The sequence below is a fragment of the Molossus molossus genome, unplaced genomic scaffold (genome assembly GCF_014108415.1).
Source record: "Molossus molossus isolate mMolMol1 unplaced genomic scaffold, mMolMol1.p scaffold_m16_p_18, whole genome shotgun sequence".
NCBI lineage: Eukaryota > Metazoa > Chordata > Mammalia > Chiroptera > Molossidae > Molossus > Molossus molossus.
This window is the reverse complement of record NW_023425353.1, coordinates 49,496,290-49,514,907: the sequence shown is the minus strand read 5'-3', so window position 1 is coordinate 49,514,907 and position 18,618 is coordinate 49,496,290. Positions and strand designations below refer to the sequence as shown.

General features: G+C 33.3%; 1 protein-coding gene across 1 annotated transcript in view; it reads right to left on the bottom strand.

The window, feature by feature from the left end:
- The window catches only part of ZCWPW2 (zinc finger CW-type and PWWP domain containing 2), an 80,304-nt gene that overhangs the window by 26,810 nt on the left and 34,876 nt on the right, over positions 1–18,618 (bottom strand). The window contains exons 4-5 of the mRNA XM_036266096.1: positions 15,231–15,345; positions 3,982–4,028 (exon numbers count right to left, since the gene is read on the bottom strand). Coding sequence (XP_036121989.1) covers positions 3,982–4,028; positions 15,231–15,345 — 162 coding nt within the window. The remainder of the gene's footprint in view (positions 1–3,981; positions 4,029–15,230; positions 15,346–18,618) is intronic.

Sequence of the window (18,618 nt, the reverse complement as noted above, 5' to 3'; positions counted from 1 at the left end):
TGAAGAAGAGATTCTTTTCCCATTAGTAACCAATTCCTGGGATAGCCTTAATTAGAAATATATAATATTCTACATTGAAAAAAAACTGAAGCAAAATGAATAGAGAAAATAATCCTGGGTCTATCACCTAACTTGTCTCTTGATTAATTTTGTTTCAGTTTTTTCAACGAAGTGTCCCCAGCAGCCAGCCATAGAAGAAAGGCTGAGTGAATTTTAATGTACTTTGTCTTAATGAAAGAGCAGTCCTTTACAGCATGTCACAAAAGCTCTAAAGACCCAAAAGGAAAGTTTGACTGTATTAGTACAGAAGAAACACCTACATAAAATGTAAAAGAAAAACTGAAAAAAATGTTTATAATACACTGACAAAGTATTAACTTAAAAAAATTAAAAAAAAAAGACAGACTGTAAAATGGCTAGAATTGGCAAGCTAAGCCAGGTTAGTCATTCTCTTAAACTACTGATGGGGCTGTAATTGGTACAATGATGTTGGGAGATTTTTCTGGTAAGGGATGTTCGGCAAATTTGCAAAATATAAAATGTGCTTATTCCCTGGCCAGGTTGGCTCAGCAGTTAGAGCGTCGGCCCACGGACCAGAGAGACCCAGGTTCGGTTCCCGCTGAGGGCACCTACCTCAGTTGCAGTTCCCCGGCTCCAGTTGGGGTCGTGTGGGTGGCGACCACTTGATGTGTCTCTCTCACACTGATGTTTCTCTCTCTCTTCCTCTTTTCCCTCCCGCTCTATCTGAAGATAAATGAAAAAAAAAAAAGTGCTTATTACTAGAAGCCTACTTCTAGTGATTTTTCTTATAGAATTATTTACACAAACATTTATAGAGATTTGTGTACAATGATGCTGCTGCTTTTTTACTTGTAATTTTGCAAATCAAATCAACCTAAATGTCTTTGTTCAAGAAATTAAGATATTTCCATAAAATAAAATGCTATGTAACCACTTAAGATCTGGTAGATCTTTGGCTTGAGAAGATGTCAATAACACATTATTAAGTGAAACAGTAGAGTTTTAATTCATTCCATTTATGTTAATAAAGTACATATACATATACGTATACATGTTATATTTAAATATATTTATAAAGAAATAACTATATACAAATGCATCAAATTAATAAAAATTGGTTTAATTAATGTGATGGATCTTAGATGATTTTAAAAGTCTATCCTACAAATACAAGGTTATCATATTACTTTGAAAAAAATAAATCATGATTAAAATGTGGGGCTTTCTTTAAAAACTTTTACATAATCTTAACTATCTAGAACTATGATACTATTACAAGTATGAGAATTTTAAATGTCCTTAGGTCCTTACTTCCTATTTCTTAAGGGGAAATTAGGGAGAAAAGTACTGGCATTTATTATACAAGCTCCAACTAAAATATATTAACTATATGCTACTATATAATTGCTTTTCATATTAACCTTTATAGCAATCTACAAGGTAATTATTATTGTTCCCAATGCAGAGATTAATTCAGTGAGGTGCAGAAGTGTTCACTTGCCTAAGTTACACAACAAAGTAGCAGAAGTAGTTCTTGAAAGCAGATTTGGCTCAGTCATAAATTTGTATTCTTTCCACCACAATTTTCTGTTTCCTGAATACACACACACACACACACACACACTTTTCAGGATCTATGACAGGCAACACCATCAATTACTCTATTCGCCTTCCTAGCATACTACTGTTTTTATTCTTTTAAAAAAATTATTTTTATTTCTAGGCTAATTGACTCAGACATTTACTCTGGTCTACATAAGTCTTTTGACATTCTGAAAGTACTTATTGAGCTGTCGTAAATATTTTATAGTTCGTGGAATATTAGAGCAGGAAGAGACTCAAAGCAATCTAGATCTTCTCATTCTTTTAAAAAATACAAAATAATCAAGTGGGACTCAGAGAGATTAGTGTAGTGTAACTTAGTCTCATTCATTCAGACTGCTGCCATCGAGCAGAGATGTGGTCAGGTGGGTGCACCTACATGACTCACATCTATCTGAACAGGGAGCCACGTGATGAAGAACTGAAGGATGGGGACTATGAGAACAGCAGAGGCTTGTGGATAGAGCTCTGAGTCACTGAACTTCTACCCTTTATGGTTAAAAATATAGTTGAAAATGTTACAATATGTTGAGAGAGAATAAGTAAATTTTTCAATAATTTTGAGAACAGTCTATTTATTCCATTTCACTTCCCTCTCTATAATAAGCTTTCTAAATAAGTTCTTTGACTTTTTGTCTAACATGTTTCTGTACTATTCTGTATTGTCACTACACAGTTATATTTGAAGTTCATTGAGTCCAGCAGTGTATTCAAAAGTCGTGCCAACTGTTAGGCAGTTCTTGTTATACAGTTTGTTCCATTCATTGCACAATATGTAGTGTCTTTAACCTTTGCTCTAAAAAATGCCTTGTATTCCCCCAAATTACTATATCTGAACATACATTCCCACAAATTCCTAAAACAGCCCATTGAGCAATGTCTCTTAAACTATCTGTGGTAAAGGACCAGTTTTCCATCCCAATTTGTTCAAGATCTATACTTTATAAATTTTTTTACAAAGTCACTAGGGGGAAAACATCAATAGAAAAATAAAAAAATTAAGAGCCAAGACAAAATACAAGTTTTATTTTATTATTACATTCAACAGAAAAAAATTACTCTGTCAAATTACTATACAAATTTCTAAACTGTTACTCTCATTTTTTTTTTTTTTTTTTTTGCTCTTATGTCATTGAAGACCAAAAATAAATAGTGCACAGAACAGCTCTGCTTCTTGGACCACATTTGAAGCACTGTCCTAGGCACACTACCACCTTCATTGAGAATCATTGGTAAAAATAAAGCAATATATAATAATATTAGTTATTATTACCTTTATTATTTTTATTCTAAATATCCTTTTGTAGAGACTGAAATAAATAATGCCATCCACATTAATACTCGTGTACTACCTCACATACTCCTGTCTAAATCTTCCGACAGACACAAAAGTCCTATTTCTTTTCTTTTTCAAAGGGCAACACTGCTTTCTATGATATTGCATTCCTCTCTGCAAAGGCACATCAACATTATTTAGTAAGTGAAAAGTCCAGATTCTTTTTACAAGCCAAAAAGCAAATAAATAAAATAAAATCTGATTTTAAAAGGAGTCATAAAATATACATATTCAGGATACAAAAATGATGTTCACCTTATTGCCTGCTCATCTATAGGTTCATGCTCAACATCCTTCGCTGTTCCCCAGATTACACTCAACCTTCCCTGGATCCACTCTGCACCAACTCATCACTCAACACAGAAAATACCACAGGCATGGACTTTCCTTTCAATTACAATTATTTTTCTTATGACACCAGTATATTATTTGTCCAGAAACATTTAAGCAGTGACTCTTTTTTTTTCAGTGGCATCCTATTAAGAATAATGTCACTTGAAGACAATGTCAAGGTTAATCCTATCCCAATCATAGTTTTGACAGTAAGTACAGTTAATTATCTCTCTCTGCATACAATACACAGAATAACATGTTAAATTTTTTAAATTCTTTAAGAATGCTCGTGACTTTATAAATTTTCAAAAAAAATTCTAGGTTTAAATTCATCTAAATGGCTGATGATGTTCTCACTTAACTTTAAGGTAAAATCCATATTAAGCTGTGAATATTAATTATTTAATTAGAATATTTCAATATATGAGAGTATGCATGAGAACTATAATGCAAAAGCAACTGTTTAACTTAAATTTTTCTATTGTTCTAATTTCTGATAATACTGTAACACTGATATAAGTAATGATAAATATTAAATTTCTAGTGTCAATCTAAAAAAGAAAGCATCTAGTCAACTAACATTTAAAATAAAAAACTGATTATGTTATTCTGCTCTTAAATTTTTTAAGTTGTATTAATCAAACAGAATTTGAAGTCTGTATACTTTATATCATAAACCATGATCTTACCCTTTTCTTGGCCACAAGAGCAACTTTGCCATCTGCTTTGGATTTATCTGTAAGATAATAAAGTATGGCTGCTTCAAAAAAGTGCCTATGCTCCTGTTCTAGTAAGTGCAGAGTTATATAATCAGAATTTTCCACTTTCTCATAATATGTTATGTGTTTCAGTGGTTCTTTTGATCAAAATGCTAATAAAGTCAGTTTACCAGATCTGAGTAGAACAAAGTAATTAAAAAATAATAATAACATCAGGAATTTGTATGCTAATCTAACAAACCACCTCCCTTAAATATGACTGGTTGTTTGGATGTCCTTTATTTAGCATAACATGTATCTTATTTCTAGATTACGTCAGTTTGCGTGCTCTGGGGTACATAGGATCTGGAATTAAATCCCAGCTACTTCTACTTGTACGTCTACTATGTGCCAGACATGAGATAAAGACTATGTAGACATTACTTTATTTAATCCTCATGATTAAATCCTCGTATCTTGCAAGATATGTCGTCCATCCCCACCTTCATAGGTGAGGACATTGAGGCTAAGGTAAGTTACATACCCTCCCTGAGGTCATGAAGTGGGTGGGGCCAAACCCATAGGACTGTAAGTCCCCAGTCTTTTCAAGATTTCTGCTGCCTCCATTTGGGACCACTGAGCTGCCTGCGGTGCCTCAGAGAAAGACTCAGTAAGAATGAGAACAACCGTACGTTTTCTTGCTCTACTGCTCCTAACACCAAAAATAATTAGTAACCAAACAGAATATAGACAATTATTTAAATATTCAATAGAATATTCAAAATTATATTATTTTGATGTTTGCAAAATTGTGTATGTATGTGCATGTGTGTGCATGCACATGTGTGTATATGCATTAGTAAAAATTATTGCCATAACCCGTGAATTTTTTTTAAAATTTCAATTTGGAGTTCCATAGCTGAGTAGTTTATATGTAAATATTTATTCACAGATACGTTTTTTAAACCTTAATATTGTAATAATGAAAAATGGAAAGAGCTATAGACATTAACAATAAAGTTTAGGGTTACCTTTATTTAATGTTAAAGAAAAATACATCCCACTAGGAGAAAGACCCACCTCTTTTGTACATCTAGTCATCTTAGATCACAGAATTTTTTTCTTTGAACTATGGTTGCCTCTATATATGTCTAAGTACTCTGCAAGACCAGAATGTGCCTTAAAGGCAGGGATCATGTTTTATATGCAATAGATGAAATTTTTTTTACAATTAATAAATGTAGAAGTATTTTATTCAAAACCTTATATGAATCTTAAATGAACACTTTTCCCGAACAAATTAATGTAATTTATTAATTAAAGTACATAGAACATTGACATTGTATAAATTAACATATAAAACTTAGAACTTCAGTTTATTTATTGATAAACCAGGAGTAATAATTATTACCTTATTAGTATATTATATGATTTAAATAATATAATCTATGTAAATAAGGCTCCTAAAACAATGTTTGACAGATAATAGATACTCAACAATGTTCTCTTCCATTTTAGCTACCAAAGAAATTTTGCTGTTTTGATATGTGACAGAGAGAGAGAGGGGAGGAGAAAGAGAGAAAGTGAGAGAAAAATATTTTAACCTTTGGGATACCAGAAAAAATAGTTTAGTAATAATATAAACACTATTGAATAATCTTTTTAAGTGATTTCATCATTCTTCCATTTCAATAAATAATTTTAGTCTTTATAACATAGTTGAGAATAACTAATGAGTAATGATAACAATAGAAAAAATTTCAAGATATCAGAAAAAATAAAGCCAATGAAATTCCATAAAATATTTTAGATTTATAAAAGGGCCCAGTAGAACCTAATAGTAAGTACAAGATAAAATTAATTTTGTTGTATCAAAAAAATATCTCCTTGTTCTTTTGAAGACCTCTAATAATAAAAGTCATGATGAAATATTAATCTTTACAGATAATTAAAACCACACACAAAAGAAACTAAAACTGGATTCAATGGACCCTGCTTGCATACTAATGAAAATAGAATAGAAATTTTTGTTTCTACTCAAAACACATATCATTCTTACGTAAAATTTCAGTAGGGAGATAAATTGGTACAGAAATATCCAAACTGTTGTTCAAAGAAAATTTTATGTTCAAAAGTTACAAAACCACCTCCCAATGCCATATGAGAGTGTTTTGGGGAATATCAACAACCACTCTGATTTTTAAATGCTAAAGGGAAATTCTGATATAATACTTAAAAACATTACAATTTCTAGTGATTTCACTATTAATAACAGCAGGCCTGTGTTCAAATCTAGCAACACTAATCACTTTCTAAGAGTTGAATGTTCCCTAATGAGAAAGGTTTAATTTCCTCCCTTCAGGAATCTCTGAATGTAGAAACCTTCAGATACAGAGTGAAAAGCAATTAACAGGAAATGTAGATTTGGATTATTAAAAGGGCCTTTACTCCTCTTCTGAGCTATATCCATATTTTGAAAGAGCAGAAAGGAATTACAAGTAGAAAATAAAAATGTTCCCAATGAATAGAGGTGGTTATGCTTCATGACCCATAACAGATGTTAAATATTTTTATTTATAACCATATTAGAGAGGAGTACAAATATCATCATAAATCAATGGCATCTTTTCTTTAAATAATTTTTTTTTCTTAATCCTCACCCGAGAACATTTTTTCCATATTTTGTTCAGATAGAGTTGGAGGGAAAGAGAGAAACATCGACGTGAAAGGGACACATCGAGTGGCCACCACCCGCACGACCCAACTGGGGCCGGGGACAAACTGCAACCGAGGTACGTGCCCTTAGCGGGAACCGAACCCGGGTCTCTCTGGACCGCAGGCTGATGCTCTTAACTGCTGAGCCAAACCGGCCAGGGCCTTTAAATAATTTTTTTAAGAGTGTCCATTCCTGGCCTCAGAAAAACTGTCAGTATGTGCTTCTTGAAATGTGACAGCTGAGAACATTTTCTTAAAAAGATAGAGGACAGTCTGGTTTCCAGTCTGGCATGTAAGGAGCTTAGAAGTCACTATTCTGTCCTAACAAGTATAAAGCTGAAAAACACCTGAAAATCAGTAACTTTTCTTATATTACTCAGAGAAGTGAGGTCACAAGGCAGACTACTGCCCCAAAATTTGGAGGGACAGACAGGCAAATACATAGAATCACAACTTATCAGAGCAGAAATCCACAAGAACCAGTGCCAGAGTAGATGAACATAAGCTGTAATTGATGAACTGCTGGAGGGGGACCCAGCTACGGGGGAGGGAGAAACATTTTTATGAATTTACCTCCAAGAGTTTTACCAGGTTCTAGAGCAACGACCAAAGAAAAATCCCCTTGTGCTTCAGGCAGCGGAAGGAAAAAAATTACCATTTTGAAATATGCCAGAGCATTCCATTCTTACCAAGGTGTGCCCTCAAGATAAACTAATTTACTTGAGCCTAACCTATTATTGCATAAAGATAAAGTGGTCAATATTCCAAAAAGACATAATCATTAATATTTGTCAAACAGTAGAGTGAGACAAAATTGATAGAAGTCAAGGAGAAATAGACAAATCCACTATTGTAACTGGAGACTTTAATACCCCTCTACCAGAAATGGACAGGTCCAGCAACTAGAAAATCAGTAAGGACATAGTTGAACCCAATACCATCAATCTACTGGTATAATCAACATCTACAGACTACTTCATCCAACAACAGCAGAATACACATGATTCTCAAACTTACTTGGAACATTCACACAGACAGACTACATTCTTCAACATAAAACACACGGGTAGTGCAGTCAGGGGTCAGAAGATAATGGGCCTTGCAAATCACTCTGGGTTATGTGTTGGGGTGTTATCCGAGCCACCTGGCCGAAGAGACTGGGTGGGAAGGCCTTGGAACTGGTTCCTAGTATGGAGAGGATAATGAAAGTCATTGTGGTGACCTTGAAGGGTATTCCTCACAGTGGTGACCAAACACTTCCTGTTCTGACAGAAGCACCTGTCCAGGCCACAGAAGGTTGGATCCCTAACACAAGGACATGCAGGCTGGAACCAAGGTACAGGCAGCAGGGCCAACATAACCCCTAGCATTGGGTGGGACAAGAAACAGTTCTTAGCTTTTAAATGAACCACACCAAGCTGTTCACTGTCTACCATGAAGTTAAATTACAAATCAATGTGGGAAATTCACAAGTAGCTGGAAATTAAACAAAGAAGTCGCAGAGCAGTAAGAAAGTGTGAATGAAAGGAAGAACAAATAGACCAAAACTTGTGTGCTGCAGCTAATGCAGTGCTTAGAATATATGGCTAAAATATCTATATTTAAATAATAAGAAATATCTCAATTCAATAATCTAGCCTTTGACCATAAGAAATCTGAAAAAGAAGAGCAAACAAAATCCAAAGCTAACAGGCAAGAAATAACATTAGAGCAGAAATAAATGAAATAGAAAATCCGTCCAAGAAATCTAAGAAACCAAAAGTTGGTTCTTTGAAAAGATTTTTAAAAATTAGACAAAACTAGCTAGGTTGACCAGGACAAAAAAAAGGGGTGTATGTGGGTGTGGGTATGTGTTGGAGGGGGTATTAATTCCTAAAATCAGGAATGAGAGAGAAAATAGCACTGCTGATCTCACAGAAATGAAAAGGATTCTAGGGAAATAACAGGAACACCTATCTGTCACCAAGTTAGACAAGTTAGGTGAAACAGATAAATGCCCAGAAGAAAACTACAGAAATTGAAGAAGTAGAAAACAGGAGTAGGCTCCAATATGTAGTTAATACTAATCTCACTGTTGCTGAATGTTACAAAAGGCCTCATGGACTCCAGTCTTTCAAAGAAGGTTCTCACTCCACACCTTTCACTCCCCACCTGTGTCCCGGCCCACTTCTGGTCCCTCCGTCTTCTCTAGAAGCTCCTTCAGAGCTCAGGTCCTCAGGAGTGGCCAGGTGTTGAAGGAAGCCCCCCTCCACAGCTGCAGCTTTTGCTGATTTCCCCCTAGTTATTCAAGAAGCACATATATCTCACTAAAAAGAGTGTTGTTTTTCTGGAATTAATAGTCTAACCCTTTTGGTGAAGGCATATAATAAATTTAATTAATTAAATAAGATAAGATAAAAATAAAACACATGTATAAAAAAAGTAGTATACAATAATCTGCTCTCAGACCACAATGGAATAAACTACAAATCAAAAGCAAACAGATCATTTAAAAACACAAAAATAATTGGAGACTGAAGAGTAAAATTCAAATAACACGAGTCAAAAGAGAAATCTCAATAAAAATTATAAAATATTTTGAGGAATGGGTAGTCCCAGAGATGTGGAAGTGGGGTACAGACTGACAATCCCCAGAAGAGGGGGTGGTCGGGGAAAGATAAACCACAGAACTTCTATGCATGTATGCATGAACAATGGACATGGACAACAAAGCTGGGACAGGGCGGGGAGGGAGGGGGAGGGGAAATAAGTGGGGGGAAAAGGAGGAACATAAAAATAAATTATTTAATTTAAAAAAATAAATAAAATATTTTGAACTAAATGAAAACAAAAATACAGCTCATAAAAATTTCTGATATTCAGTGAAACCAATGTCTAAAGGGAAATTTATAGCATTGAATGCATATTATTATTATGAAAGAATAAAGATCTAAAATCAATAATCTAAGTTTCTACTTTAGAAAACTAGAAAAAAAGAGCAAGTTAAATCTAAAGTCAACACAAGAAAAGAAATAAAAATTAGAGCAAAAACCAATGAAATTAAAAACAGAAAATCAATAGAAAAAATAAGCAAAACCAAAGCTGTTTCTCTGCCAAAAGTCACACAAGAGAAACAAACTGAAGAGAACAATATCTATTTTAAAAATTGAATTAATAAAATAACCTTCCAAAACAGAAAGTGTTAAGACCATATGGGTTCACTGGTAAATTCTACCAAACATTTAAGGAAGAAACTGTATCAATTCTCTACAAACTCTTCCAGAGGATAAAAGCAGAGGGAATGCTTCCTAGCTCATTCAATAAGGCCAGTATTATCCTAATACCAAAACCAAATAAAGATACTACAGGAAATCTACAGACCAGTATCTCTCATGAACATAGATGCAAAAAATCTCAACAAAATATTAGCAAATGAGATCCAACAATTTACAAAAAGAATTATATACCACAATCAAGTGGGACTTATCCCAGGTATACAAAGCTGGTTCAACATTCAAAATCAATTAATGCAAGCTATGTCAACAGGCTAAAGAAGAAAAGTCACATGATAGATAATGTTAGATGCAGATAAAGCACTTGACAAAATCCAACATGCATTCATGATAAAAACTCTCAGCAAACTAAGGATAGAGTGAACCTTCCTCAACTGGATAATGAGAATTAAAAATAAAAACCTATAATTAACATCATATTTAATGGTGAGAAGCCCAAAGCTTTTCCACTAAGATCAGGAATAAGTCAAAGATGTTCTCCCTCACTACTCTTTTCAGTATTATACTGGAACTCCTAGCTAATGCAATAAGACAAGGAAAAAAAAGTTACAGATTGAAAGAAAGAAATAAAAGCAACTTTGTTCACAGATAACATGATAATATATGTAGAAAATTTGAAAGAATAAAAAAATATAATCTGGAACAAATAAGTGATTATAGCAAGGTTAGTACATAAAAGCCAATCACTTTCCTATTTACCTGCAATGAACAAGTGGAATTTGAAATTAAAAACACATTACCGTTTACATTAGTGCTCCCCTAAATGAAATAGTTAGGCATAAATCTAACAACATCTCAACAAGATCTATTTGAGGAAAACTAAAACATTGTGATAAACAAAATCAAAGAACAAAATAAATGTAGATATAATCCCCATTTATGGAGAGGAAGCCCCAATATTGTCAAGATGCGACTTCTTCCCAACTTGATCTACAGATTCAATGCAATCCCAATCAAAATTCTAGCAAATTATTTTACAGAAATCAACAAACTGATTCTACAGTTTCTATAGAAAGGCAAAGGCCCTAAAGAGCTAACACAACAATGAAAAAGACTAAGTTGAAGGACTGACCCTATCTGAATGAAAGACTTACTATTATAAAGCTATAATAATCAACACAGTGAGTATCAGGAAAACTAATAAAAAAACAGAACAATGAAACACATTGAGAGCCCAGAAATAAACTCATATAAATATAGTCAAGTGATCTTTGACAAAGAAGTAAAGATAATGGAAAAAAGACAGTATTCTCAACCAATGGTGTTGGGACAACTAGATATCCACATGCCAAAAACTGAATTTATACACCGATATTACATCTTTCACAAAAAGTAACTCAACATGGATAACACATCTCAAATTAAAATACAAAATAATAAAACTCCTAGAGGGTAACATAGAAGAAAGTCTAGAAGACCCTGGGTATGCTGATGACTTTTTACAACACCAAAGGCAAGGTCCATAAACAAAAAAAGATAATAAGCTGGATTAATTAAAATTAAAAACTGCTACTCTGCAAAGGACACTGTTAAAAGAATGAGATGATAATCCCCAGACTGGGAGAAAATATTTGCAAAATGCTTATCTGATAAAGGGCTGATATCCAAAATATACAAAGAACTCTTAAAACTTAATAAGAAAATAAACAACTAATAAAATAAATAAATAAATAAGTAAGTAAATAAATGGGCAATGAACAGACACCTAACCAAAAAAGATTCACAAATGGCAACAAGCATATGAAAGGCTGTTTGTTCATCACATGTCATTAGAGAGTTTTATATTAAAACAATAAGATACCACTAAACTTAGAATGACCAAAATCCAGAACACCACCACCACCAAATATAGTCAAGGACATGGAGCAACAGGAACTGTCTTTCACTGCTGGTGAGAATTCAAAATGGCACTTGGAAGATAGTTTGGCAGTTTCCTATAGAACTAAACATACTCTCACTCTATGATCCAGCAATTGCACTCCTTGTATTTACCCAAAGGAGCTGAAAACTTATATCCACACAAAAATCTATACATGGATGTATATAACAGCTTTATTCGTAATTGCCAAAAGTTGGAAGCCACCAAGATATCCTTCAGTACGTCAATATATAAATTCTGCTACATACAAACAATGTAATATTATTCAGTGCTAAAAAAAGAAAAGAGCTATAAAGACATGGAGGAAACGTAAATGCTTATTATTCAGTGAAAGAAGCCAATCTGAAAAGGCCATATCCTGTGTGATTACAACCATATGACATTCTGTAGAAGGCAAAACTATGGAAACAGTAAAAAGATCAGTAGCTGCCAGTTATTGGTGGAGGGATGGAGAAAAGGGAGGAATGAATAGGTAGAACTCAGGGCATTTTTAGGCCAGTGACATGATTCTGTATGATACTACAAGGATGAATACGTGTCATTATACATTTTTCAAAACCCATAGAATGTACAGCACAGAGTGAACCTTAATGTAAACTATGGGAGGATAATGATGTGTCAAAGTTGGTTCATAGATGGTAACAAATCTACTATGGTGAGGGATGTTGAGTGGTGGGGCAGGGAACATACGTAAACTATACTTTTTTGCTTAATTTTGCTGTGAACTTAGAACTGCTCTAAAAAATAAAGTTTATTTTTTTTAAATAATTCTGAAAAAAAAAAAAGGTAGAGATAGGGACATCTACTGTAAAATGCAGAGCATGTAAGAAAATATTAACTCTACAAATAAATACAAAAGCCTAAGGCTGAATTATAAAGAGACCATATAGATAATACCCTATTCATTTTTAAAATATAATTATAATGAATTTTCCTATATAAGAAAAAGTTTTCTATCTTCCGCAGAAGAATCATTCATTTGGAGTAATAGTTAATACAACAAATACAGGCCAACCATCATGTGACAGTACATTAAAATTTATCACAGTCTGACTGGGTCTATATTTATATGTCATTTACTGACTCTAGATCTCAACAAAGAGTTATACATAATAGTGTGCCAATTTCTACAGGTCAGGAAGAATTGAGGCCCCAAAATTAATAGTAATTATTTCTAGGTTGGAAGAAGAAATTTCAGGATGAAGAAATCCTCAAAATTGCTGAGATTAAATAAATGGTTTGCCTTTAGGTTACTCAATTTTTGTAAAGTTATATAAACAGTAGCTAATTATCTCTCAAAGCTACTTTTAAACACAGTAAAAAGCTAAATGCATACTAGAATTCACCCTGAAAGCTAAGCAGAAACAAGGATTAAATTGTCTATTTTGGAGATAGTGAAGAGTGAATAGAAAGTAAGTGAGACAGTTATGGCAAAGACTGAACTCCTAGTAGTCTATTCATGCCCCCTTTTTTAGCTACTTCAGAGAAAATGCAAGTCCTTAGGCAAAGGCTCTCAATAATCAGGCTGAATTACACCAAATTCTACATGCAAATATCATCAGATTTCCAGTAAGAAAATGGTGGTCTGTTGCTGCAGACCCGATGAAAAAATAGCTTGTCTATAGGGTCCCTGCACAAGCCAGAATGCCCAAAGACCCAGACATAAATGCCCTGGCATATACAACAATGGCAAAGACACAGTTCCGTAACTTATGGAGAGAGTGGGTCTCCTGCTAGTGTGAAATGGCCATAGCATAATTTTTAAGTAAATTATTGTGTTACTTCAAGGTATTAATGTTTTAAAAAACTAAATATTTCAAATATTATTTTGGTTACATAATAGAAATGTATAGTCTATGCAAAACACAAAATTGTATTTTGACAACAGAGTGAATTCAACCTATATTGCTAATAATAAAGACATTATAGCCCTGGCCGGTTTGGCTCAGCGGTTAGAGCATCGGCCTGAGGTCCGGAGGAGAGACCCGGGTTCGGTTCCCGCTAAGGGCATGTACCTCGGTTGCAGTTTGTCCTCGGCCCTGGTTGGTCGTGCGGGTGGCAGCCACTCGATGTGTCCCTTTCACATCGATGTTTCTCTCTCTCTCTTCCTCTCTCTCCCTCCCACTCTATCTGTACAAAAAATGGAAAAATGTCCTCAGGTGAGGATGAAAAAAAAAGACATTATATTTACAGCACAAGGAATAAAATCTCATTTATGATAACAAATGTCTCTTTTCCTGGACTCAGAGTAAGCCCAAGTAGTGTGCTTGTCATTCTTTTTCTACTCTTTTCTAACCTACATATATTTGCTTTCAAAATCTAAAGTTAATAGGTTGGGTTAATATTTAAACATTTTCTCAACTAAAATGTTTTTACATGTAAGTTTTAAAATATAGATACTGAACTTTTCCAAAGGAGAAAAAAATTACTGTGATAAAATGACGCCCTGGCCGGTTTGGTTCAGCGGTTAGAGCATCAGCCCGCGGACCAGAAAGTCCCGGGTTCGGTTCCTGCTAAGGGCATGTACCTCGGTTGCAGTTTGTCCCGGACCCTGGTTGGGTCGTGCGGGTGGCGACCACTCGATGTGTCCCTTTCACGTCGATGTTTCTCTCTCTCTCTCTGTCTCCCTCCCACTCTTTCTGAACAAAATATCGAAAAATGTCCTCGAGTGAGGATAAAAAATATATATATATCCTCGGGTGAGGATTAAAAAAAAAAGATAAAAAAAAAAAAAAAAATGAAAAGGGGCCTTTGTAAGATAGAAAATTATTATGATTATTAAGTAGAGACATTTAAGTTTATTGAAAATCAACATTTTTATGTGATAATCATAATTTTCTAGTTTAAAAATGTTATACTTACTATAATCCTTATGATGAATTCATTTGGAAACCAATGTATAAACCATATTTATGATTCAAAAAATACTTTCTTTGAAAATGACCTGACATATTATATTTTTCACCTAATTAAAAATAATTAAAGATAATCTTTTATCTCTGCCTTGAATTTATTTAAAAATACTTTGTTCTGAAATAATACAGAATATCCAATGAAAGTTTCACCCCACAAATATATTTTAAAGCCATGGCCTCTAATTTTGAAATACATGCTCTGAAATACACAAGAGGACCTATGTAGATAATCTAAAGAGCAAAGACGACAGATGCGATCATTAAAACCCCTGCATTTAAATAGAGTGTATGTGTAGTCACTGAAAATAGTCAGGGAGTAAAATATATACTATATTAATCCATAAAAAATAATTTTCAGTGGACAAAGATATAAATTTTTAAATGAGCATACACATTTTGGAAAGCATGCATCTGAATAAATCCTTATTTGGGGGTGGCAAAAAATTAAAAATTACATACCCTGTTTTGATAGGTGGCACATTTCCAGTCTTTGCTCAGGAGAATATCCATAAAGACGGCATGCTTCTTGTCGTGCACTTATGTACCACTTCTTTTTATTTTTACATTTTCCTGGCTAAAGAAACACAGAAAAATAAGATTGTCAATATATATTTGTGTTTTAATATCCACCTGATTTAGCTGTTGAACTAGAACCAAATATAATTTACTTAGACTTGTTGTCTGATTGTTATTGTAGTATTATTTTAGAATACAGCAAAGTTGTAGAAATTTTACATGTTAATAGCCAAAAGGGTCATATTCTTGATTCACTAATATTTTAATATGATTCATATCACACTTAGAAAGTTATAAAAATTAAGACTACCATTGTAACAAAGTAGTCAATGTTAATACTTTATTAGAATAATGTTGATTCCCTTTTAAGTAACATAGCAATAATACTGAATTGGCAAAAATTAAAAAGCTAAGCTTCTTATTGTAGGAAAATTAATTTAATTCACATCTGGTTTTGGTGTTCTGGCAGACAGCTGACATAGTCATACAAGTTCCTTAAACTTTCTGTGCCTCAATTTCTTTATCTGTAAAATGTGAATAGCTGTACATAAATCAAAAGGTCTCTCGCTCGGGCCAGTTTGGCTCAGCAGTACAGCATCAGTCTGTAGACCAATGAGTCGCGGGTTTGATTCCGGTCAAGGGCACGTACCTCGATTGTGGTTTGTCCCCAGCCCTGGTTGGGGTCATGTCGGAGGCAACCAGTTGATGTTTCACTCTCTCTCCCTTTCTCTCCCTCTCTCCCCCTCCCACTCTATCTGAAGATAAATAGGAAAAATATTCTCGAGTGAGGATTATAAAAAAATAAAATAAAAATAAAAAAGGTCTCATGAATATTAAGTGAAATAATAGATGACAGTTTGCTGGAGTAGGAAGCACTTAATAAATGTTATTCTACTTGAATACAGCACTTTTCTCTGAATATGTATTTAGTTTTGTCAAAAATATATTTAGCAAAGAAAAACAATCTCTAGGTTAAAAATGGCTAAAAAAATCACCCGGCTCTTCTCAAAGTCTACCTTATTGTTGGAGTGCCCAAATTAATATTTACTATGAGTTCTCACTACACTTAATATTTTCATTTAATTATTAACTACATTCTGATTTGTATTATAATTAATTTGCATGCATGATTGTCTCCACCCATAAAATGAAAGAGCCTTGAAGACAGAGGCAATACATAATATTTAATTTTTGTATTCTCCACAGTATACATTTGCCTAATATCTCTGCATATTATATAAGCATTCAGAACTTGGTTCTTAAATTGCAAGTGGTTCTGGACATTGATTTATTTGGAATAAAAGCAGCAAAGCAATATAATCAAATAAAAAAATCTTCTTTTGTACACACAATCTTTAATTTTCATTCATTATGTCATTAAATATAAAAAATATGAAAAGTAGAGATATACAATTCAATAAGCATTAGAAAATTTATACTAAATTAAGGATATCTTAACTATCATTTGCAGATTTAAGACATGGCTCCAACTCAAATGCTAAGTAAGAAATTACAGATAAAAATCGCCAAAAAACTGATATAGCACTAAACAATCAAAGTTAGGAAATTTCTTGAGAAAAATCAATGCAATTTATAGCTAAAGTAAACTTTGGTGAGTTTGGATAACGGAAGAGCTTTCTAGAAAACCTGTGTCCAACTGTCTTTAAGAATTTATCAGTAAGTATGTGCCACCTAGTGGTAATACAATTAAACATCTTCTAAGAAACAAAAAGTTAAGACTCAAAGAACTTTGAATTCCAGAATTAGTCTCAGCTATGCATTGCATTTTGTTTTCTACAAGTTTGGTTTTTAATTGAAGTGATAGGTGTACATTCTAGAAGTATAGAAGGCACCCATTATTTCCAGTTTCTCTCAGTCTTTCAGAGATACTGTATGCATCTATGAGCTTTTACATTTCATACACACACACACACACACACACATATATATAATGCTATGAATATTTACATATACTTAGAGTTTTTTCATTTGTCTTGCAGATTTCTTAATTCATTTATTGATTCAATATAGTCTGGATCCATCATTGAAGAAAACAGACAAAGCTTACATTCTAGCCAATGAAACAGATACTCTACAATAAGCATGACAAATAAGTAAAGGCTATAGCATGTTATAAGAGGTTGTACGTACTGTGTAATAAAGAAAATGTAAGACAAACCCGGCTGGTGTGGCTCAGTGGATTGAGCATCATCCCATGGACTGAGAGGTCTCTGTTCAATTCCCTGTCAGGGCACATGCCCAGGTTACCAGCTCAATCCCCAGTAGGGGGAGTGCAGGAGACAGTCAATCAATGTTTCTCTCTCCCTCTCCCTTCCTTTCTTTATAAAAAAATCAATAAGTACGTATTTTTAAATAAATAAATAAAACACAATTTTGGAAGCTATTGTGAAATCACTCTTGAATGAGGTGGTCACAATTTATAACGCCACAATGTATCCTTACACTCTGGAGAACACTTTTGTTACCAAACTTTCAGATCTCTGTCAATGTTTTAGGAAAAAATGGTATTTCCTTTTTATTATGATTTTTACCTCTTAAATGTAATAATTATGAACAGTTTTTCCTATTTCTCCAGCTTTTCTGGGATATAGCTGACATATAACATTGTAGAAATTTAAGAAGTACACTGTAATGATTTGATATACATATATTGGGAAATTATTACAATAGGGTTAGTTAGCACCTCCATAACTCATATATAAAACTTTGTGTATGTGGTGAGAACATGTAAGACCTACTATCAGCAATTTTCAAGTACATATATTACAATATTGTTAACTATAGCCACTATGCTGTACATTAAATCAAGAACTTATTCTTCAATTTTTCATATTTTTAAAAGCCATTTATATTTTCTGTGTTGTTTATTTTGGTCTTTTTCTTATTAATGTATTAGATCTTCATATATTAAAAAGGTAATCCTTTGTTATATGTTAAAAATATTATCTCCTGTTTATAGTTTATCTTTGGTATACATACTTGTATTTTCTTTTGAGTTCATTTAAACCTTTAATCTTTCTAAGACTAATTTGGATGTGAGGGGTGAGGTATAGCTTCCACGTCATTTTTTCCCAAACTAGCTAGCCATCTGTACCCATGCAACTTATTAAACAATACAACTTGTCTTAAATTATTTAAATACAACCATGACCACTAACTATATTTCCAAGTACTCTGAGTCTAGTTTGGGACTCTATATTGTTCTATTCATCTGTGGCATCGCTATTAATACTTGCTTTAACAACTGGAGCTTGATTATAATTTTATGCTTTTTAAACCTAAGTCTCTCTTCTATATATACTTTTCCTAT